This window comes from Pleurodeles waltl, chromosome 7 (assembly GCF_031143425.1).
Source record: "Pleurodeles waltl isolate 20211129_DDA chromosome 7, aPleWal1.hap1.20221129, whole genome shotgun sequence".
In the NCBI taxonomy this organism is placed as follows: Eukaryota; Metazoa; Chordata; class Amphibia; order Caudata; family Salamandridae; genus Pleurodeles; species Pleurodeles waltl.
Genome location: NC_090446.1, coordinates 45,388,958 through 45,413,742, shown reverse-complemented (window position 1 = coordinate 45,413,742; position 24,785 = coordinate 45,388,958). Strand labels below are relative to the sequence as shown.

The 24,785-nt window shown below is 49.9% G+C and overlaps 1 protein-coding gene across 5 annotated transcripts in view; it reads right to left on the bottom strand.

The window, feature by feature from the left end:
* The window catches only part of LOC138303597 (zinc finger protein 436-like), a 73,957-nt gene that overhangs the window by 29,274 nt on the left and 19,898 nt on the right, over positions 1–24,785 (bottom strand). For 3 of the 5 annotated variants that reach the window (XM_069242883.1, XM_069242878.1, XM_069242879.1), the window contains exons 3-5: positions 20,535–20,639; positions 6,630–6,746; positions 441–575 (exon numbers count right to left, since the gene is read on the bottom strand). In XM_069242883.1, the coding sequence (XP_069098984.1) occupies positions 441–575; positions 6,630–6,746; positions 20,535–20,639 (357 nt within the window). The remainder of the gene's footprint in view (positions 1–440; positions 576–6,629; positions 6,747–20,534; positions 20,640–24,785) is intronic. The other 2 variants (XM_069242880.1, XM_069242882.1) reach the window with 1 other exon arrangement.

Below are 24,785 nucleotides of genomic sequence, written 5' to 3'. Positions count from 1 at the left end.
TGTACTAAAATTGAGGAATCTGTATCTACCAGAAATGCCAAATTTAAGATCTAAAATGATGCATTATGCTCTATTAAATCACACAAAAATCCAAACTTTATTTTGTGCAAGTATATAAAATGGCTTGAAATTAACTGAGTGGCTCTGAATAAAAAAAGCAACTGCAACCTCCTTTCAGTTCTCTGTACAGTGAGATTAAATAACTACAAGAAAGGAAAATACTCCATGCACCCTTTTTAAACCTCAAGGTCAACTGCAAAATAACTAGTGATATAAAACTGAGCGACCTCATCGTACTCAGTCACTTGTATTGAAAATATTCTATTAAATATTTACATAGATGTTTTAGTCTTCTACATTTTCAGATTTTATCATTATTGCCTCTTTATTTCTAGTACACCACAACATTTTTACTACCAGTCTATAAGAAGGGTACCAACCTCCAGCTAACTGTTGTTGTCCCACGCGGAGATCATCGTTGCGTTCCCTTCTTCCTGGCTGTCGACGATCCTTTCTGTTGATGCGGTCCTCTCGTTGTTCCCTCAAGGACACATCTGAATGTGAGATGGAATCATCTGTTAAAGAAAAATTGCTTTCACATAACTTTGTTTCCCATTGACCTTTAATTCCCAAACTTGTGTTTTATGCTCATGTCTTCCCCGAGCCTTTCTGTAGGAATGTTGTTTTAAGTCTTTTTGAGTTTGTTGTTAAATGATTCTTACAAATTCCAAGTGTAACCCTAGACAATTGAGTTTAAACTAGTCTGAACTGAGTGTGTTTTACATAAGAGAGACAACCATTCCATTTCAGATCTTATGTCTTATGAGTAGAAGAGATTTGCTCATCTCTTTTGTTAACTTCCTTGTTCTGCAACAAAAATAATAACTTGTTTTGTGCTGAACTGAGCGAACTAGGAATGATGGAAGCAAGAGTTGATTGTGTCAGGACTATAACTAATGACCTGTTAAACACGGCATAATGGCGACTACTGAGGAACTTTTGCTCAAATAATGAGGATTAAATGTTGAAAATCATACGTTGATAGAAATATAATGTAGTTAATCATAGCAGCTAATGAGGGGCTTTGGGTCCTAGTCTGCTGTGGGCAACCAAGGTGTGGGATCCAACTTACCTCATGGTTCTAGAGCAGGTGGTGTTTTCCAATGTATTTAGCAGGCAGCCCACTGTATGGTTTTTACCTATACACATAACCAATGTTAACTGTTGGTCCCAAGGCTCTGCAAAGCCCAAAGTGAGTGGTCAAACATATTTGGGGGATTGTAGCTCAACATGACTTACTAGCCACAATTCTCTTCTTGGACAGTTCAAACAGAATCAGTAATTTTCCATTCACATGCATTTGTTGGTAAACCATTTCATGACACCGCAAACTGGATAAAGTAAACGTATGAGCAACAAGAATAGGGAAGCTCGGTGGATTTATCCCACTTACATCTGCTGTAGGTGCATATTGTGCAGGAAACGAGGAGTTATTGAACAGACAACAGTCACATACCATTTGAGTTGATGTGTGTGTTTTGACAGGACATAGTCAGTCCAGATGCGCGTTAGGTTGGTCATATCAGCAAGTCTGTAAGAAGACTCAGGAAGACTTCTTTGCACACAGTATCCAATGCCTCCGAGGTCTTATAATAAGGAAATAGTTGGTCCTCTGGAATTCAGGATTCCCAAATACTCCATCTTAACAATGGCCACCACACATTCTTTGTGTAGGAGATGAACTGGAAAAAGTCTAGCATCTTATTGGAAGTCCCTGGACACAAATAACTTGAAGAGGTCACTGCATGGGTCTTGTGAAGGAGGATAAGGAACTCTGTGAAAGGGGTTGTTAGTAACTGTGCTACTATCTGGAAAATCTTCCTGTCTGCCAGTACGTATTTTACAGCAGGAAAATCAGAAATCACTGAAGATCACTCACACCACTATTTGAGGGTGGCTGTATCAATGGCTCCATGCTGTTTTTGCTTGATATTGTAGTTAATATTTGGTCAGGTTACTGTTGTGCTACGTTGGCTTGAGGATACACAGCATCAAGATGTGACCTTGTCGATGATACGCAACAGAGATCATTCCATGAGCAGTGCTGGCTCTAAGCAGAGATAAGCATGTATTTTTTGCCTTGGTACTATCTAAGGATCACATTTATAACTCAGAATGATTAAGGTTATTGCACGAGTGCAGACACTATTGCCCAGAAACTGTTTGCAGATCGTGCTTTAACTCTAAGAAATTCTGACATATGTATGCAATTTAGACATCGCACATGATTCAAACCATGCGCTAGGCTCTGGACTGAGCAACCACAAGCGTGCATGATATGGGCCTGGGTTGATCAGCTATGTATAATCTTGAATGTGATGGAGATGCTGGAGGGACTGTGTTTTAGTCCAGGGTGAATTTAATCTCAATTAAGCGATTCCTTTGTTTTTGAAGTGTACAGCAATAGGACAAGGTATGTTAGACATGAAGAGATGTCACTAGAGTGGTCCACTTGTAGGCAGTGGTCTATGGCGTGAAGAGGCTCTGGCAAAGTTGAAACATACTGCAAGTTCATTAACGTCCTTACCTATGGATATTAGTGTTGGATCTGAAGCATCTTTCATTTTCCACTTTCCTTTTGTCCTTTTCCTAATGAGATGTAATTCAGATACATGGTTTCTAACAGGCCCCTCTGAGTGGTGCTGTCTTTCAATCAATCAATCAATCATCATTTGTAAAGTGCAACATTATCTGGGTGTTGGGGTTTGCCCGTGTCTCCGTTGAACAGCCAGATCTTGAGTTGCATTCCGAAGTCTGCCAGGGAGGGTGCCGGTTTGGAGGTGGAGGGTATTCTAGGCTTTGGCAGCGACTTAGGAGAATTTGCAGCCTCCGCTGCAGGTGCGATGGATGCTTGGGACTTGTGCGAGGGCGAGTGAAGAGGGGCCGGGTGTCTCACAGGAAGATGGAAGTTCAGCCGGTGGTTGATGTAGGATGGTCCCAGTTTGTGGAGGGCTTTGTAGGCGTGTGTGAGAGTCTTTAACTGGCATCTTTTCTGGACAGGGAGCCAGTGGAGTTTCCAGAGGTGAGGAGTGATGTGGGTACACTTGGGGAGGTCCAGGATGAGTCTGGCTGTTGCATGCTGTATTGTCTGGAGTCTTCTGAGGAGCTAGGAGGGAATGCCAGTGTAGAGCACGTTGCTGTAGTCGAGGCAGCTACTGACGAGGGCCTGTCTGACAGTCTTTCTGGTGTTTAATGGGATCCAGCTGAAGATCTTGCGGAGGGTGTGAAAACAGGAGGAGGCGACTGAGCTGGCTGTCCAAGATTATGCCAAGGTTGGGACCGTAGTCCGTCAGTGTGGGTGTGGGTCCAAGTTCATCCAGCCACCAGCTGTGGTCCCAAGTGGAGGTGTTCTTTCCAAAAATCAGTATCCCAGTTTTTTTTTTGTTCAATTTGAGCCAGCTGTCCTCATCCAATCGTCTACGTGGTCATGGTGTTGCAGAAGTTGGCTGTGGTATTAGAGGGGACTTTGGTGAGCGAGAGGATGAGCTGGGTGTGGTCGGCGTAGGAGATGATATTGAGTCCGTGGGCTCTGACGATGTTCACGGGGGGGTCATGTAGATGTTAAACAGATTGGGGCTGAGCAATGATCCTTGGGGAACACGGCAAATGATGTTAGCGGATGAGAATGGAGGTAGGCGGGTGCTCTGGGTGCGTCCTGAGAAGAAAGAGGTGATCCATTTGAGGGCATGTTGTTTTGTGGCATCTGTCGATAAGGATGTGGGGGGCGACGGTGTTCAATGTTGCAGACAGGTCGAGGAGAATCAGAGCCACTGTTTCTCCTTGGTCAAGGAGGGTTCTGATGTCATCTGTTGAGGCAATGAGCGCGGACTCTGAGCTATGGTAGTTACGGAAACCTGATTGTGATGAGTCGTAGGTAGTTCCATTTTAGGTAGTCGGTGAGCTATCTATTGATGGCCTTCTCGAGTACTTTGGCTGGGTATGAGAGCAGGGAGATCGGCCAGTAGTTCTTGAGGTCACTGGGGTTTGCTGAGGCCTTCTTTAGGAGGGGTCTGATGTCTATATGCTTCCATCCATCTGGGATGGATGCTGTGGAGATGGAAATGTTGAGGAGGTTGGTTAGTTCAGAGCTGATTAAGTTGAATCCAAGGCTGAAGAGGTGGTGGTGGCAGGGGTCGGTAGGTGCCCCAGAATGAATGGAGGACATGATGGTAGCAGTGGTCTGTTCATCGAGTGAGGACCAAGTGGTTATTGCTGGGCTGGGGTTCACTGGTTTGATGAGGTTGTCGGGTCTGATCGAAGTGGGTTGAGGGCTTAAGTTGTTGTAGATGTTGGCAATCTTGCTGTGGGAGTAGTCGGATAGTGAGTTGCAGAGTTGTTGGGATGGGTGTACTGTGTTTTCTGTGGCAGTCAGGTTGGAGAATCCCTTGATGATCTTGAAGAGTTCCTTGGTGTGGTTCGTTGCGGCATCGATTTGGTCAGTGATGGCTGTTCTTTTGGCCTCCTGGATGTGCCAGCGGTGGTCGGTGAGGGCTGTTTTGTTTGCGGCTCTGTCGGAGGGGGTCCTTGGAGATGAATTTGGTTCTGTCGCTGGAGGAGAAGATAGTGTTGAGGGTGTGTACAACTCTGTGGGTGGGTATGGAGACTAGTTGAGTGACTCCGATGTTGTTGAGGTTCTCCAGTAAGGATTTGGAGTTGGCGTCCTTGGGGGTCCACGATGTGGAAGTTGAGGTCCCCAAGCAGCATGTAGTGGAGGACGTAGATGGCGAGGGGGGGCGATGATGTTGCTGATGGCGTTGCAGAAAGCTAGTTGGGGTCCTGGTGGTCTGTATACTAGGGTGACCCTTATGGTTGTCTTGGGGTTAATGTGTAGTAGGAAATTAAGGTGCTCCATGACAGGCGTTGAGTCGTCGTGGCAGCGCATTGGATGTTTTCCTTGAAGATGATGGCTCTGCCATGCTTGTTGGGGCAGTCTCTGTGTATGATCCTGTATTAGTTGGGGGTGGCCGTGTCGATGTCGGGGTTTGAGGCAGTGTTGAGCCATGTTTCGGTGATGAAGAAGACATCTGGTGTGAGAGTGGTGATGGTGTCCCAGATTTCCGTGGCGTGTTTGCTGAGGGAGCGGGCATTGAGCAGAATGCAGTGTAACAGCTCTCGGTTGGTGGTGGTCTTCTGGGAGGTAGTGGTTTTGGGTCCTTTGTGGGTAGGTGGTCCTGTGAGGCAGGAGAAGCAGCAGTGGTGGCTGGCGAAGGTTCCTTCGGCAGAGAGTGGGGAGGCCGTGCAGCAGCGGGAGTCTTGGCATCCGGTGTTGAGAACCAGGAGCTTGTTTGCAAATTATCGGCGGATGGTGGGGGGTCCAGGGGTCCTGGCACTGGGCGCCGTCCAGGTGTGGACGGGCTTGCCTTATGTGCACCCGCTGTGTGGTCATGCAGCGACTGCCATTAAGTAGGTCCTGGAGTGGGAAGGGCCAGGGGGTGCGAGGGAGGTTAAAGCACAGAATATAAAATGTAGAAATTACCTTCAACAACCTGCTCTCTTTTGCTACTGCACTATTTGTTCTCCATGACAATTAAGTTTACAGATATCTTCCTGCAGCTAAACTCATTTGCCACATCCTACCATTTTATCCCAATCAAAGTTTCTTTACACCCAGAAAAGTGAGATAGATACTTGTTTTTCTGCATCCACTTCTACCCTCTGGTCACATCGCTTTCCTTTAATGACGGATACTTCTTAGATTCATCTTTCCACTGCCTACTAAATAATTTTGGATCCGAATCCTCCTTGCATGGCTGTATTGTGTAAGATTTTTATTACCAAGCCACTAATCAATATTTCCCATAGTTCCCGTTTGGAGTCAGCATGTTTAAATTTACATAAACTGAGTGGATGCAGGTGCTGAGATACAGGGTAGAATAGACTCTGATAAGTGCAGTTCTAATTGTCATCACAATGTAGTCAAACGTAGCCTGCCTTCTCAGAGAAGAAGCCTCTACCACTGGGGATTTCCTTCAATGCTCAGCACTTCACCAGCAAAAATCGTCCCCATACCAACCAAACCGGTTGTGCTTACAAGAATATTCAAGATGGTTCAGAGTCATTCTTACTACTTCTGTGAAGAAAACGTACTTTTTGAAAACGAAATTATTTTTTTATATAAACACCAGGATCTTGGAGTTATCTTATTGAATGACATCAAACTGTCCACCTCTGTGACAAATTAGTGCCCTACCAGGTGAATGCTTCGGTATGTAGGGAGCGATTTGACCACCCTAAAGGAAGAATGCATGCTACCGCTGCAAGGAGGATTGTTTACGTTCAACCTGTGGTTATCAAAGCCATGCAAAGCTACATCAGACATCTTATCCAAAGAGATATCTGAACTTAAATCAGCATAGACTGGAAAGGAGGAAAGGGAGAAAAGATAAAAACTGAACTTCTTCAGAGGTATGAATGCAGCAAGTGAATACATTACAATGGAGTCTGTGTCTAGAACAAAGTGTTGTGATTTAAAGCATTTTGGGAGAGTATAGCAAGAAAGTGGACTACTTACAATGAATTAAAACTGCAAGAAAAAACAAATATGAGGCTCATCGGAACAACCATCTCACCTTTGAGGAGCCCATTGTTAGTTCCTGGCTCTTCTGCCCAATACCAGTCTCTGCAGAAAAGCTTTTCCTCTTGTTTAATCCTAAACAAAATGTCGGGCTGGATGGGTGAACCCCGAGCTGCAAAGAGAAACATATGTGATGTTTTATTGTTCTTTACCGGAGTTATCTAACACAAAAGTAGGTTCATGGTGTTCTGACTCACCGAATGATTTGATTGCCATCTGAAGAAAACTTATTTATCTCCAGTAATGATATTTCTGGTAGCTTCATAACCTTCCCACAGATTCCTCAACTTAAAAATAATATTTCTAGTGTTCAAATTTGTCCAAAATCTATTTCTGCAGTACTGACACTCGCTTCCCACCAGGTGGCGCCTTCCGGAGACATACATTTCCTGCTGACATCAGCAGAGTGTATAGGCACCAGCCTGCATACTGACAGTGGTTCCTGGTAATTTCTGCAAACCCGTTAAGGTGTAAAGAGGAACCGAGAGAGCGATGAGAGACAAACACAGCACATAACAGGTTTCCATACCATGGGATCTTATTCATCGCAGCACTAATTCATCAGGGACAATGGAGACCAGTGAGGAATCTGCAGATAGACTATGAAATCCCCCAAAAAATTACACAGGATAAATAACTTTTTTCTTCTGATGGATATATCTTCCCATTGATTTCTCACCAATGAATCCTAAAGTAGTTCCTTCCCATGATGGTGGGATTTAGTAATGTCAGCTAACAAAGGAAGTCCTACAACACAGGTTGGGCAAAGTATCCTTCACTGTGTGCTTGAGACATGAGGCAGTTATGCTTTGCAAAATTATTAAAGGACAACCACGTAGCTGCCTAAGAAATGTCCTCAACCAGGACATCTCGGGAAAGAGCCGTAAAAGTAGCCATGGCCATTGTGGAATAAGCATGAATGTGGAGACATGGCTGTTCTCACATGGTAACAGATGTGCATCCCTGCCCTGAGTGCCCAGCTGCAGTGATGTCTGGATCCCAAGTGCTGCTTTGTTGTTGTCTAAGACGAATATGGATCATGTGTGTGCTCCATGACATAGGCCTGTCTCTCAGATTGCCGTTTTGTTGGACCAGGAGAGATTCCCAAAGCGCTACCCTCATAGTGGTAAAAGGCAACTGCCTTTGCTAGGAGCTAAGAGCACAAGTGTGGTGGTAGGAGCATACTGTGTAGTGATCAGAAGTGAACAGGCCTTTTTACCTGTGGCACTCATGTAAAGTTCTGTTGCTGTGTGCTTAACTCACCCTTGGCTTACATCAAATTAGAACGTAGAGATGTACAGTGCATGTGTATTGTGTGCATGTGCTGGGTGTATGTGGTTTGCTGCATTCTTGTGAGCTGGGTGAGACATAAACTGGAGGAAGAAGAGGCAGGCCCTTCAGTACACTTTCCTGATTCAGCGAGAGGAAAGGGTCCTGGGCACATCTAAGGAGGGAGATGGGACTGATAAGAGAATTATAAATAGTAGAATTGGGGGCCTGGGGTAATAACGGTGGATACATCACGGTGGCTGAAACTCTAGTCCCTCCTATGGCCTGTGTTGTGGGGCTATCAGATTGGGAGCCGTTCCTGCTGTGAGGAGTTTTGGAGGAAGGGCAGAGAAGTGGGCACTTCAAAAGGTAGCAGACCTCCAACACAAACTTCAAAGACTTAGGCCCTAAATCACATTTAGGGGGTCATTCTGACCTCGGCGGTAAAAGGCGCTTACCGCCGGTCAGAAGACCGCCATAACACCGCCGCGGCCGCGGGAAACCGCCACGGTTATTCTGACCCGCAACTGGCAAACCGCCAAAAACCCGACATCCACAAATGTCAGCCACACCAAAGGTCAGCGAAAAACTGGCGATGACCAAACCTCCACCGTCACGCCAACAGAAATACGCCCCTGCCATTACGACCCACGAATCCACGCGGTGGTCTTTCAACCGCGGTATTCCATGGGCGGTACACACCGCTGCGGTCAAAATACACACACCCTTACAAAACACAACCACATTGGACAATTTGAAATACACACACCTGATACACATACAAACAACACACACCCAATACAATATAAAACACACACCCACATCACCCACAAGCCCCTTTGAAAAAAAAATTCGACAGAAAGCCAGAGAGACAGCACTGCTTATACAACACCATCACACAGAGGCAAACCACACCATCACCCACACAATATCCACGCACAAAACACCACACATCACCACACTCATCAACACACACCCCATCCACATCACCCTATGGCACCCCAAAGACACCCCCAGTTCTCAGACGCCGAACTCCGGGTCATGGTGGAGGAAATAGTTCGGGTAGAGCCCCAGCTCTTCGGGACACAGGTGCAGCACACCACCATTGCCAGGAAGATGGAGCTATGGCAAAGGATAGTCGACAGGGTCAACGCTGTGGGACAGCATCCACGAAATCGGGATGACATCAGGAAGCGCTGGAACGACCTACGGGGAAGGTGCGTTTCATGGTATCAAGGCACAACATTGCGGTGCAGAAGACTGGCGGCGGACCCCCACCTACTCCCCCAGAATTCACAGCATGGGAGGAGCAAGTCTTGCACATCCTGCATCCTGAGGGCCTCGCAGGAGTATCTGGAGGAATGGACTCTGGTAAATCAAATCTTCACTACTTCTTCCCACCCCCACCCCACCTGCATGCCAGCACATACCCCCACCCTCACCCCCACCCCCATCACACCTACTCCCTGCAAATGGCTCACCATCACAACCCACCCATCCCAACACCAAGACCTGCATGCGTCCACAAAGCATGGACACCCATCACCAAAGCATGCCCACTGCACATACACATCTCCCCCACAAGCCACCCTCACAAAAGCCCCCACACAGGAATGCCAGCCCTGGGGTACACGGGCACCCACCCATTGACCGATATGGAACATACTGAAGCAATAACCATACCTCTACAGCCCTGCAGGACCCGAACGCCACCACACCGCCCAGGAGGGTCCAGAAATGTCAATCCCACCCCCAGAAGAGGCCCCCAGTGATGACAGCAGCTCTGTCTCCCTGGACCCGGATGACCAGCCCGGACCATCGGGGACCTCGGGACAGTCGGTTCCCCTCACACAGCCACAGGCCACAGCAGACCCAACCCCCTCTGGGAACACCAGCACAGCTCCCACCCAGCGGGCCCATGCCTCTGTCTCCAGGACACGTCAATCAGCGGTGTGTCCACCACTACAGGGCACCCAGGATAACCCACCACCCCAACAACAACAGGGACCTGGGGGCAGTGGTAGTGGGCACACGGTCCAGGGGACGGAGGCACCTGGAAACAGGGGAACTGGGAGGGCTGCTGTGCGACAGGAGGGGGACAGGCCCAGGGAACCCACTCTCCACGAGGCCCTCACCTCCATCATGGGAGCATACCACCACTCCCAGGAGACGATGTCGACGGTACTGGCCAGGTTCCAGGAGATCCAGGTCATGCAGGAGCAACAGTACATGGGGTTCAGGGAAGAACTTAGAACCATCAGTTCCGCAATGGGCACCATCGTAGGGGCACTCAACCTGATTGTCACCACATTGCGGGACCATGTGGCACCACAAAGGGCCCCTGTCACTAGCATGGACCAAGAACAGGCAACCACCTCCGCCGGCGCTAGTGGACAGGAGGCCCCCACACAACAACAGGCCACCAGAACCCCACCTCCTGCAGAAGAAGAACCACCCCGCAAGCGGGGCCTGAGATCTCGTAAGAAGACAGAGTAGGATGTCAAGACCCCCGCCAGCAAAGGATACCCCCTGATGTCATCCCACTGTCCCACATTGTCACCCTGTCCAACCTTGAACTGCCCCTGCTCCACCTTCCACAGGCATATGGACAATGGACCTGTGAGACTGAAAAGCTGGACTCTGCCATGGACATTCCTCCACCATCACCCATCACCGATTTCCCACCATGTCCCTAAATTCAGATTTTAAATAAAAACACTTATTGCACAAAAACAATCTGGAGTCTGCCTGTATTGTGAACAAATGTATTGAACATAATGCCGCCAAAATGTCCAGTTACACAGTGATGAAAACATACCAATGTCACACAGCTGTAGTCCATGGGGAAACAAAGCAGAGGTCACGCAGTGGGGGCCACAACGCTGCAATTGGAAGGGAAAGTCACAACTCAGTTAACATACATTGGGGGAATAGGCCAGACAGTAGAGAGGCAGGAGACTGTAAGTAATTGTAAAATGCCGGTGTTGAATCTTACCTGTGTGTTATTGAAAATACTGTAGTATCACTCTGTCCCTGTTGTCTGTGTCGTCCCCGTCGTCTTCCTCCTCTTCACTCTCCACAGGTTCCACCGCTGCCACAACACCACCATCTGGACCATCCTCCTGCAGGAAAGGCACCTGGCGTCGCAAAGCCAGGTTGTGAAGCATACAGCAGGCCACGATGATATGACACACCTTCTTTGGTGAGTACATTAGGGATCCACCTGTCATATGCAGGCACCTAAACCTGGCCTTCAGGAGGCCGAAGGTCCGCTCAATCACCTTCCTAGTACGCCAATGGGCCTCATTGTACCGTTCCTCTGCCCTGGTCCTGGGATTCCTCACTGGGGTCAGTAGCCACGACAGGTTGGGGTAACCAGAGTCACCTATTAGCCACACACGGTGTCTCTGAAGTAGTTCCATCACGTAAGGGATGCTGCTATTTCGCATGATGTACGCGTCATGCACTGAACCCGGGTACTTTGCATTGACATGGGAGATGTACTGGTCTGCCAAACAGACCACCTGGACATTCATCGAATGATAACTTTTTCTGTTCCTGTACACCTGTTCACTTCCTCTGGGGAGTACCAAAGCCACATGGGTCCCATCAATGGCACCAATGACGTTGGGAATATGTCCCAGGGTATAGAAATCACCCTTCACTGTAGCCAAATCCTCCACCTCAGGGAAAACAATGTAGCTCCGCATGTATTTCATCAGGGCAGACAACACTCTGGACAACACCTTTGAAAACATAGGCTGAGACATCCCAGATGAAATGGCCACTGTTGTTTGGAATGATCCACTTGCAAAAAATTGAGTACTGACAGAACCTGCACTAGAGGGGGGATCCCTGTGGGTTGGCGGATGGGTGACATCAGGTCTGGCTCCAGCTGGGTACACAGTTCCTGTATAGTGGCTCTGTCAAGTCTGTAGGTCAGTATGACATGTAGTTCTTCCATTGTCTACAGGTCCACCAGCGGTCTGTACACGGGAACAGCCCTCCATCTCCTCACAAGTCCCTGTGGACGGTGCCTAGGAAGGACAACATGGAGCACAGAGTCAATCAACCCACAGGTACGTTCACACAGCTTTCACTGTACACGATTCTCTATGCATTGAATGGCTTGTATGAGTGGCAATGCAAGGCCTAGGCCTGTGTGACGCAGTTGACATTAAGCCATGTGGGCCTTTGAAATGGCGGCTGCCTGACCTGTGAAGTGTGACAATGTGATGTGAGGTCATTGTGCTGGCGTGGCACACCGTGGCGGTAGGCGGTCGAAGACCGCGGTGCAAAGCCGCATTGGTTAACATTGAACCCTATGGGTTTCAGGAGCCAATGAGGATGTGCGCCGGCGGTCACGGTACACCGCCGCGGTACGCACCGCCGCGGCCGTGCCGCCATTTTCTATCTGCTTAATCACTCGAGACCTGATCATCCACAGGAGAGGACCTATACTGCAAGTGCTGCTGTGACCTCGGTCTGGAAGAGACAATGGCTGCTGCGACTGGGGAAAGGGCCCCTGCCTTCACTTCAGAAGAGTTGGAGAAACTAGTGGATGGGGTCCTCCCCCAGTATGCGCTACTCTACGGTCCTCCAGACCAACAGGTAAGTACACTGGGACCATGCTTAGTGGGCAATGGCTGGGTTGAGTGGGGTGAATGAACGATGGTGGGGAGGGGAGCGAATGAGGAATGCATCGCGCGACAGATGAGAGCATGTGCCACATGGCAAGGTTGGGGAGGGGGGGCCACTCACATCGACCATGCAGAAAAGTGATGATGTTTCTCTTCCCACCCTGTACATGTCACATAGGTCAGCGCCCATCAGAAGATCGAGATTTGGCGTGCCATCGCCAAGGACGTCCAGGCCCTGGAGGTCCACAACAGACGGGGCACCCACTGCCGCAAGAGGTGGGAGGACATCCGCCGCGGGAGCAGAAAGACCGCCGAGGCTCTGCTGGGGATGGCCTCCCAACGTAGGAGGGGTGCCAGTCGTACCTTGACCCCCCTGATGTCCCGGATCCTGGCGGTGGCCTACCCCGATTTGGATGGGCGCATGAGGACATCACAGCAGACACAAGGGGGTGAGTAGCAGCACATTCTGCTATCTTTGCGCACAGTGGAGGTGCCTTGGTGGGGGAGGAGGGCTGTGGGTATCCCTAGGCCAGGGCGATTTCTGTAGGCTAGGTCCCTCCGTGAGGCATGGCCCTGTGCCCCCGCCCCCCACCTCTGTAGGGTGCCTAGTACAGCTGTTCATGGCCCTGTGTCATCTATGTGTGCAGTTGTCGTCCATAGGCTTGTAGGCCATGTCCCACTGATTGAGTAGTGTACCCCAAATGCGCGGCGTAGTGCAGTGGGCTACTGTGTCTGTCCTCTCCGCCAACGGTGTCGCCAATGCATGCACTCAACATGTCTTTCTTTCTTCTCCCCCCCCTTTTTTTTGGTCTTCCTGTTCATGTGTGCATTAGCATCATCAGGCGGAGGAGAAGCGGCATCGGCGCACGAGGGAGCTGCATCTCACATGGCCCCGGAGGGCCATGCAACCGACTCCGAGTACACCAGTGAGACGGAGGGCGAGGGGAGCTCCACAACGGGGACCCGTGGAGACGTCAGCGACACAGACACGTCCTCGGAAGGGAGCTCCCTTGGGGTGGCGGCAACATCCGTGCCCACCGCTACAACAGGTACAGCCGCCACCCAGCGCACCAGCTCCGCCCTCCCAGCAGCCCCTCAGCGTTCGCCCCGTGCCCGCTCGGCCAGGAAGACGGCCATCTCCTTCGCCCCAGGCACCTCAGGCCCTGACCCAGTTACCCCTGCTGCCCTCAGTGAGGAGGTCATTGACCTCCTCAGGACCATCATTGTTGGGCAGTCTACCCTTTTGAATGCCATCCAGGGTGTAGAAATGGAGGTGCATCGGAGCAATGCATTCCTGGAGGGCATTCATTCGGGTCAGGCTGCCCATCAGCGATCGTTCAACGCTCTGGCCTCAGCACTGACGGCAGCCATTGTCCCTGTCTCCAGCCTCCCTCCTTCAACTCCCTCCACCCAGTCCCACTCCCCTGTTCCTCTGCCTATCCCATCCACACCTACAGACCAGCCTGCACACACCTCAACACCCAAGGGCAGCTCATCCAGACATAAGCACCACACATCCAACAAGCATTCACCCAAGCAACAGCCACATGCAGACATGCCAACAGCCACTGCCTCCTCTGTGTCCCCCTCCTCCCTCCCTGTGACGTCTCCACTCACACCTGCATGCACACCACCATCAGCCAGTACGTCCATCACCAGCACACCCTCCAGAACAGTCCGCACACGTGCAGTCACCACCCCCACTGCCATTTACACATCCCCTGTGTCCTCTCCCAGTGTGTCTGTCACCCCCTCTTCCAATCCACACAAACGCAGGCAGCCACCCACCCAACAGCCATCCACCTCACGACAGCCTCCGTCACAAGCACCTGCACCCATAGACAGCACACTTGACTCTCCTACAACCACATCCTCTTCCTCCACTCCCATACCCAGTACACCTACCCGTCCCTCTCTTTCAAAATTGCTTTTCCTTTCCAACCTTGACCTCTTTCCAACAACTGACCCACCCCCTCCATCTCGTAGGAGTCCAAAGAGCACCTCAGCCACCACCAGCCCTGCATCTACTAGGACCATAGTTCAGGGCTATTGGAGTCCACCAGCTCCTAGGGCAGGAACATCGGCCAGCAGCAAAGGGACAGCCAGCCCACCCCCTGGGAAGAGGACAAAAAAAGTGAAGCCCCGGCGCGACAGGCCTGAGACGGCTGCCCCCAAGGACACTAGCCTTGCCCCGTCACCTGGCACATCCACAAAGGGAGGCAAGGGCCCCAGAGATTCTGCGAAGGAGGGCAAGGGCAGCAGGGCGGACAAGTCCGGCAGCAGGCGAGCTGCCCAGGAGGGTCCCACCAGCCCCATTCCGGGTGTGATGGAGGACACCCACGGGCCCAGGACTCCAGCACAGGAGGGCCCCGCAAGCGAGAGGTCGGATGGCGACTGAGCGGGAAATATTGGCCAGGTCTGGTTCCCTAGGAACACAAGACAAGCACCGCTGAACAGGGCCACGCCGTGAGAAGCACCGCTGAACAGGGCCCGCCGTGAGAAGCACCGCTGAACAGGGCCCCGCCTAGACAAGCACCGCTGAACAGGGCCCCGCCGTGAGAAGCACCGCTGAACAGGGCCCCGCCGTGAGAAGCACCGCTGAACAGGGCCCGCCGTGAGAAGCACCGCTGAACAGGGCCCCGCCAAGACAAGCACCACTGAACAGGGCCCCGCCGTGAGAAGCACCGCTGAACAGGGCCCCGCCAAGACAAGCACCGCTGAACAGGGCCCCGCCTTGAGAAGCTCCAACAGGGCCCCGCCAAGACAAGCATCGCTGAACAGGGCCCCGACGTGAGAAGCACTGCTGAACAGGGCCCGCCGTGAGAAGCACCGCTGAACAGGGCCCCGCCAAGACAAGCACCGCTGAACAGGGCCCCGCCGTGAGAAGCACCGCTGAACAGGGCCCCGCCGTGAGAAGCACCGCTGAACAGGGCCCGCCGTGAGAAGCACCGCTGAACAGGGCCCCGCCAAGACAAGCACCGCTGAACAGGGCCCCGCCGTGAGAAGCACCGCTGAACTGGGCCCCGCCAAAACAAGCACCGCTGAACAGGGCCCCGCCGTGAGAAGCACCGCTGAACAGGGCCCGCCGTGAGAAGCACCGCTGAACAGGGCCCCGCCAAGACAAGCACCGCTGAACAGGGCCCCGCCGTGAGAAGCACCGCTGAACAGGGCCCCGCCGTGAGAAGCACCGCTGAACAGGGCCCCGCCAAGACAAGCACCGCTGCACTGGGCCCCGCCAAGACAAGCACCGCTGCACTGGGCCCAGCCAAGACAAGCACCGCTGCACTGGGCCCTTCATCTCAAGCACCGCTCTGCTGGGCACCGCCGTCTCTGAACTGCTCTGCTGGGCCCTTCCTGTCCAGCACCGCTCCGCTGGGCCCTTCATCTCAAGCACCGCTCCGCTGGGCCCTTCCTCTCAAGCACCGCTCCACTGGGCCCTTCATCTCAAGCACCGCTGCACTGGGCCCTTCATCTCAAGCACCGCTCCGCTGGGCCCTTCATCTCAAGCACCGCTCCGCTGGGCCCTTCATCTCAAGCACCGCTCCGCTGGGCCCTTCCTCTCAAGCACCGCTTCGCTGGGCCCTTCATCTCAAGCACCGCTCCGCTGGGCACCGCCGTCTCTGAACTGCTCTGCTGGGCCCTTCCTGTCAAGCACCGCTCCGCTGGGCCCTTCCTCTCAAGCACCGCTTCGCTGGGCCCTTCATCTCAAGCACCGCTCCGCTGGGCACCGCCGTCTCTGAACTGCTCTGCTGGGCCCTTCCTGTCAAGCACCGCTCCGCTGGGCCCTTCCTCTCAAGCACCGCTTCGCTGGGCCCTTCATCTCAAGCACCGCTCCGCTGGGCCCTTCCTCTCAAGCACCGCTCCGCTGGGCCCTTCCTCTCAAGCACCGCTGCACTGGGCCCTTCATCTCAAGCACCGCTCCGCTGGGCCCTTCATCTCAAGCACCGCTCCACTGGGCCCTTCATCTCAAGCACCGCTCCGCTGGGCCCTTCCTCTCAAGCACCGCTTCGCTGGGCCCTTCATCTCAAGCACCGCTCCGCTGGGCACTGCCGTCTCTGAACTGCTCTGCTGGGCCCTTCCTGTCAAGCACCGCTCCGCTGGGCACCGCCGTCTCAAGCACCGCTCCGCTGGGCACCGCCGTCTCTGAACTGCTCTGCTGGGCCCTTCCTGTCAAGCACCGCTCCGCTGGGCCCTTCCTGTCAAGCACCGCTCCGCTGGGCACCGCCGTCTCAAGCACCGCTCCGCTGGGCACCGCCGTCTCTGAACTGCTCTGCTGGGCCCTTCCTCTCAAGCACCGCTCCGCTGGGCACCGCCGTCTCAAGCACCGCTCCGCTGGGCACCGCCGTCTCTGAACTGCTCTGCTGGGCCCTTCCTGTCAAGCACCGCTCCGCTGGGCACCGCCGTCTCAAGCACCGCTCCGCTGGGCACCGCCGTCTCTGAACTGCTCTGCTGGGCCCTTCCTCTCTAGCACCGCTGGCCCATTGGCAGGGCCGGATCTGTGTCGGGCAGGGCTTCACGAAGCACTCTGGCCACCATGCCTCCTCCATGACCAGTGGAGTCTGTTATCCACCTGATGGACTGTGGCTTTGCACTTCCCAGGATGTAACAGTGGGCAAACAACCCACTGGAGAGACTTGTGAGACTGTGGCTTTGCACTCCCCAGGATGTAACAGTGGGCAAGCCACCCACTGTAGAGACTTGAGAGACTGTGGCTTTGCACTCCCCAGGATGGTCCAGTGGGCGACCCACCCACTGTAGAGACTTGAGAGACTGTGGCTTTGCACTCCCCAGGATGGTACAGTGGGCATGGAGGCCCCTCGTGGATCTGGCGTCGTGGACTCATGTGGCTGAGGTGCCCCCTTTCCCTTCCCCCTGAGGTGCCTGTAGATTTTTTATCTGATGCCCCAGCAGTGTTCTCTCCAATGGAATCTGGTCTCGTGTGTGGGCTTTGCCCATGTGTCTATGCACATTGGCCCACGAACAATGGCAGGTTGACAAAATGTGCCGGACTTTTGCCCGATGTATATATTGTAAATGATGTGATTTATTTAATTTATATATTTCATAATGCACATAAGATAAAATTTGCTATAATATACTTCAATTTTTATGATCATTTTCTTTTGTCTTTGCATTATTCCGTGGGGTTTGGGGGGGGGGGGTCACTGTAACTTGTTACTCTGCATAGTTGTGTGTGTATTTGGGGGGGGGGGTGGGGGTGGGTGTATCGCGTATGTGTGTGCCCGTAACCTTTTCTCCTCCCCCCTCCCCTGTGTCGTAGGTGCAGTACTCACCGTTGTCGTCTGCGCCGGCGTTCGTGCTCCTGGTAGAGGAGCAGGTAGACAATAGCTGGTAGGATGTTTAATTCGGGTTCCATGCTGTCCAGATTCCTCGTGGAGTGTATAGAGGTGAGCGTTTTCCCGTTCGTAGTCTGTTTCCGCCGTGTTTTTATCGGCGGGGCTCCCGCCCCGGAAAAGGTGGCGGATTGGTGGGTTGTGATAGGGTGGGCGGTACATTGTCTGCCGCCTGCCTGTTGGCGGTGACCGCTGCGCTGTTTGTTTGTCCCGCCGTGGCGGTCGGAGTGTTAAAGTGGCGGGCTGTGTTGGCGGTTCCCGCCAGGGTCAGAATTCCATTTCTTTGACCGCCTGCCTGTTGGCGGGTTGGCCGCCGCTTTAACACCGACCGCCAGGGTTGGAATGACCCCCTTAGTGTCTGGAAATGCACAATAAAAAGGGGAGCTAGAGGACCCCAAAATTGTCAACTGCCAAGCAAACGAGGAGAAGGAGGAGAAGCTCTGCAAGACTTCGGTCTGTGGAGTCTCCCAGCTGGGCGATGGAACATCACTCAGCGACATCCAAGACTACAAGCCCGTGGAGTCCGGAGCTCCAGTGCTTCCCTATCTGCCAAGATCAGTCTGCCCTGTGAAGAAGAGGAGGAGTGCGTTTGAGGGAGCAAGGTCTAGCGGGGAATCCTGGCGAGTGGATCCCTGTAGCGAGGGTGAGGAGACACCGGCTGCACCTGTGCAGGTTCAAGTCAGTGATCCCATGTGCCAGAGGGGGCCACTGTGAAGAGTACTGCTGTGCTGATTGGGCGGTAGCCCATATGATTAGGAAAGTCAATGACCCTGTATGCCAGGTGGGGTAGTGTGAAGAGAACTGTTGTGCCAATCAGGGGGTAGCCCGTGTGCAGAGTAAGGTCGGTGATCTTGTATGCCTTGTGTGGACACCAAAAAGGACAAGGACAGTTGCCTAGTTTAAGCTGCCACCATGAGATGCCGCAGTAGTGACCCGTTTGGACCTGAGCCCCGACTGAGGATCAGAACCGAAGCAACCTGCCCCCCCACTCGTGGGAAGGATCAGAGGAACTTACAGTCTCACCCGAGGAATTGCCATGGATGCCCACCAGCTGCCACTGCAGAGCCGTGAGTGGTAGCCACCAACAGCAACTGCTACCACTTCTCGCAGAGACTCCAGTCGCACCAACCTTGCAGGAGCGAGTAAAACTGATCTCAGGGCCAGAAGGCCCAGTGAGAACTTGTTCTGCTACATAGGGCTTCGGGCACTGGAACACTTTCGACTTTTATCAGAGTCAGAGTGGAACTCCTGAAACTCAGACTGCTGGTGCTGCCAAACCTGAATGTCCCCTATTGTGAATGGGGAATAACCACTACCACAAGTGAGAGGGAAGTCGAACACTAGAGCCCTGACCTCAAGGGACTGCGCCTATTGTTTATGTATGACGTATTTCACTCTATGTTTGTAGATAAATACTACTTGTATCATAACAGGCTATTTGACCAGATAATCATTTATTGCTGCTATTGATTGTACTTTGTGTTGTGAACCTGTGATCACCCCCATGTATCTACCTCCCCATGAGAAACCTTGAACTGCTCGACCCGTGCTGCCACTGAGAGTCAAGTGCTGAAATGGGACCTGGCCCAGTTGCTCAGGACACATAGTTGGTCGGGCTCAGGAGATCAGAAGTGAAAGGCCTCAACACCCACGGTCGACAGTAGCTCCTACTTGCACTGTGATGAAAGGGGTTCTGACAATGATGCTTGGGTCAGAGCCGCCAGACGTGCCAAGCCCACAGGAAGGGAGCCCCCCCCTTTTGAGGAGTAGCCCAGAGGGTTGCACAACTGACCTTCAGGGGGTTACATAAAAGACGGGGACACTCCGGTATCACCTTTTACCACTCTGACATGCTCCGGGAAGAGAGGGGCAGAATCTGAATGGTCCAAGGCCAGGGCTGCTTCCTCAAGGAAGAAGAAGACGTGTCCTTTGTATGAAGCTTTTTATGTGTTTTTTTGTGGGAAGAACTCTTAGGAGAATGTTCCCTGGGAGGTGACTTTAGGAGAGAAAGTCTGATTGCGGGTCTTCCTGCAGGGCCTTAGACAAATATAACTTGGTGATAACCTTTGGGCGCATGAAGGCACTGGACCCGTACGTTGCAGCATAGTTTCCTGAGCCAAGGCGCCACATACAGACAACATGGAGACCCAAAAGGGAAATTGTCTTATGGCATTATCTGCAAGACTTGGGCTCTTTGCAGAGATACCTGAGGAATTTGTTAGTGATACATGGCTAGATAGTGTTAGTGATACACTGATACCAATTCAATGAGGTGCGACAAAAATAAGAACTTATGTCAGCGCAGAAGTTGGCACCTGATGTACTCTGGTGACATCAGAAACAGAGCCATGGATGGAGTCTCCTGGTGTCACCTGGCAGTAGTGGAGAGGCGGTGCTGGTGAAAATGTTTTCCGGACCAGTCTGAAGCCTGCGAGTGCATAAGCTGAGAAATCTCAGGGACAATGCATCCATCAGAGAAAGGCAGTTTTTGCATGATTTACAAAACCAATGATGAACTGAACAAATCAGAGCTAATTATTGGTGTTGCAATGTTAACAGTTTTACAGATCATGAGGTGGTAAAATGACGAATTGCATATTCTGGGAATAAACAAAACATTGGAACAGGTCTACTTACGCATGCTAGGATCTTTAAGATTGATGCTTTTCTCTGGATCACGGAAACAAGCCTTTTTGCTTTTACTAATTCGGAGAAAAACATTGGGATTGACAATCTGATGACCTGTCATCATAAAAAATAGAAAATTGTTGGTATCTCAGAGGAAATGGTTAGACAATAATTTATTATGCATACAAACAATTTCCTTGGATTTCACCATTTACAGCTATACCACCAAAAGGCTAGTCTAGACTTTTACTGCATATTTACCTTAAGGAAGATGTGAAGACAATCTACACAGACCAATTTTTTCCAGTTTGGACATCTGTCCATCGTAGGTCAACGACTGGACCTTTTTTGTACGTTAAGACACATTTCCATATCTCCAATATGGTTTTAATGGTGCTTACCAACTTTGTGTACGTAAGGGGAAGATCTGCTGAGCTTCGCCGAAGAAGAAGGCGGAACAAGGTGGTGCTGGGAATGAATGCTGAGGAAGACACGTCAAGATTCACACAATCTGAGCTCGTTGAGGGACAATGACATTACTTTGCCCAACAAAAAGAGACAAGGACTTTAGTTTCCTGGAGTTCTAGACACAAGGTTAACCTGTTACACTAATAGCAGCTATCCGTACATTAATAAAAGTGTTGTGTTTATAAATGATCCCACGGCGAAAGAAGTAACAAAAAAGCAAACAGAGTGCATTTAGAGAGACAATCAAGCCAGAAGTCACAGGATGGGTAAGCAGCAAAAGGATTTAAGCCTCACACAATGACAGTTAATACAGCAACTATATACATGCTGATTGCTTATGTGTCAATGGCATTTCAACCTTTTGTGAACAATTCAAAGGTAATCATCAGGATTGGGAGGATGGCAAAAGTACAATGTTGTGGGTATTGCAATTCCGACTGATCAGCGGATGAACTTAGGACAGCAGTCCAAGCATCATGTGATACTCTGCAATCGGACCAATAGTGGTCGATGGAGTCACCAGCTCCCGGCACACTTAATGATGCTAAGATTTGAAAGAGTGCAAGTGCACTCCGCCACTGTCCAGCCCAGCAGTATCCTTTAGTTCACTATGGACATTGAGGGCATCGGAAGGAAGTGTGACGGGTGTATGGACACAGGTAGTAGCGTGGGATTGGGTAGGTGAAGAGCATGAAGGGATCCGTGCCACAACTTGAGAAGATGCATACCAGCTGATGGTGGAGGGGGAAGTACTATGTGCCTGGTCCAAACACAGGTAGAATGAACCTCCATGTAATGTCTGAAAGGAGGTTCCGCATGTGAGATCATGATGGCCTTGCTGGCTTCTGTTACCTAAATCAGACCCAACCAGAACACAATGGTGTTCTCTGGAGCCATCCATTTTTGATCACGCATGTGGGTGGTTTACATATGCACATCAGCTCACATGTGACTTTAAACTTCCGTTCCAATGGTTCCTTTTCTGCTGACAAAAAAATCATGGCCTTGCTGAGAGTTAAATAAAACAGCTGAGTGCAGCTAATTTTAACATGACATGTCTAGGGAGGCAACACACTGGCTGTGACACTGAATGGCAGTATCATAGATTCGTAATGCCAGGAAAACCAACTTCAGAAAGTGAGGAACCACGAAAAAATAATATTACTCTTTATAAAAGGGCTACGAAAAATGGGGAGAATGTGCTCAAACGACTTCAAATATTGATATTTCTGAATGTGAACCAGCAAGGGTTGATAGGACATTTTTTCAGCTAGGTGTGCAAGTATGGCTTCTTCTCCATGCAAAGCTAAAGTTATTTTCTGGTTACAAGTACAACACATTCCTGGGCTCACTAGGCAGTATAAGGAGTGCCAGAGAGCAAGGGAACTTCATCGAAGACGTGAATTAAGCACGAGCAAGCCTTTGATTATGAAAAATTATCAGCGACTAAGGAAAGTGTAACATGTAATACAGTGTAACATTAAACATTTAATACCAAGGAGAGGTGATAAATGTTTCCCTCTTACAGTCAGGTACTGAGGAATTAGTTCCATAGAAGTCAAAGCTCTTGTATTAGAAATCAAATATGAGTCGGTGAAAACATGTAAAAGCCGCGTCTCCTGCTCCTGGTGAATGATAAATAACCTATGCAGGTGGAGCGAGAAACCAAAAAGAACATGAAAAGAAGTCTCTACAGACAGCATAATGGTATCTTTGACACTTATTTGAGAGATATACACATGTGGGTGTTACCTCCTCATGGGGATTCCAGTTGTGCTAAAGAGTGCTTCAATAAAAACTCCACTTAACTCAGGGTAATCTTCCAGAGACCTTCAGGAGGTTACTGGTGACAGGTTTTTCAGGATATAGGTGTACCCCTAAGCACCTGACGATGGCTTCTCCGGCAGTACTGAGTTAGTGATGGAAGGCACCAACATCATTTAAGGTTAATTGCATTTTTATATGGTAGGAAGCAGTCACAGAGAGCCGCTGACTGTATCAATTGTAGAGCTGAAGAGTTAATGCAATGGTAGAGTATTTAAGATATCTTATTTTTCCGCTGTTTTTCTTTTCTTTCTTCTTCACAGAATATTCATTTCTTTCGTCTAAGGAATAGTAGGGGACAGTGGAGTTTCGGTGTTTAAAGTGACTTTGTAAAATAAAACTAGATGACGCAGAAGCATCATGAGGGATGCATGAAGTGGCAAAGAAGTCCTGAACAAAATGATAAAGCAAATTTTCACCTAAGAGTGTTTTTATTTAGGAACGGGAACAGCATAACGACCATACTATGTATCAGAATCAGGCACGGTACCTCAATCTCTGTAAACAAGGCTGCATGACTAGTCGTAGAGACATCGGAATGCACGTGCAAGTGTACACAATAGTGTACACATAGTAGATCCAGGATCCTACCAGGTGCAAGCTTGAAGCTACAGGATCTCCTTAGTGACTTCATCATCGTTGGCAGTAGAATGCTGGCACTAATCCGCGTCCTTCAGACTCCAGATGCTGAGATCACTGTGTCAACTTTGTTATTGTCAATTAGGGGGCCGACTCAAAGTTTGCCTAGTGGTGGAAATTCTGCTTCTGACTAGGTTTCACATTTTCCACCGGAGCAGTTTAAGTTTCACCACCAAAATGTGGCAGTGGTCACCATAGAAGGAGCCATCTTGGGGGGAGGAGCAGTGGGAGGGGAGAAACCTCTAGAATAAACTCTGTGTTGCATAGAAGTATGTGGTGGCCCACCTTTGTCTTGAAATATGAATCATAGCGTCTAATTCCATCTCATAAATAGATGAGTGTATCAGGTCTGATCTCGCGGAAGGGAGATGGGGAAAGAGATGACTGCAACTCCCAGTAGGCTTTGCAGGAGCGCAACTCCACCCTATCAGGAAATAATTCAAGTGCCCAGTTAGGTGGTGGGCACTCGGTGATGGTATTGTTTGTGAAGACGGTTTCCCAGTTGAATTGCTTTCTGGTTCCTGATCCTTGCTAAGCTGCAGCATTTCCCTTTCCAAACAAGATGGGCTTAGCCCGCACGTCTGATTTGCAAATAAACATTTCTCTTAGTTAACTGATGACTCTGTGGGCCCTACTTACAAAGGTAAATCTACACGTGTAGATTTACCACAAGTAAATGTACACTTTTTAGTAACTTTACTGCGTTCGCCTACTCACTATTTACAAGTGTAAAGTTAAGCAAAAGTTCAGAGTCACATGTTCCCTCTTTCTGAAATAAGGGATTGAGTCAGTAAAACATCAAATATGACTGTAATGTTACTAGTAGAAGTAGTGATTTTACAGCTCTCTTTCACAAACTGCTCACTTGGCAGAGGCCTCCACAATCAAGCCCGGAGCTCACACTAGGGTAAAGTATCAAGTATATTACATTTTTGGAAATTAGAGAAAAATATTTTTATGTTAAATATTTGTGTTAATTGTATATATTTATTTTAGATAATGAGAATGCAAAAATCGGCATCACTAACTTCATTTTAAATACAGAATATAATTATTTTGAACAATAAATATTTTTATAGTTTAAAATAAAAATTTCCCACCTAAAGTAAAAAATGTATATATTTATAATGTATATTTTGTATACTTTAAAAAATATCGTTACATTAGTTTTTTACACTCAGAAAAATATCTAAACATAAAACAGCTATTTATTTTAAACTATTTGATTAATTTTATTAACATTAATTAATAAAACGTATTGATAAACAGTTTAAGTAATTTATTTCCAGATAAGTTCGTATGGGGTTTCATTTTAAGTTCAAACCCCCA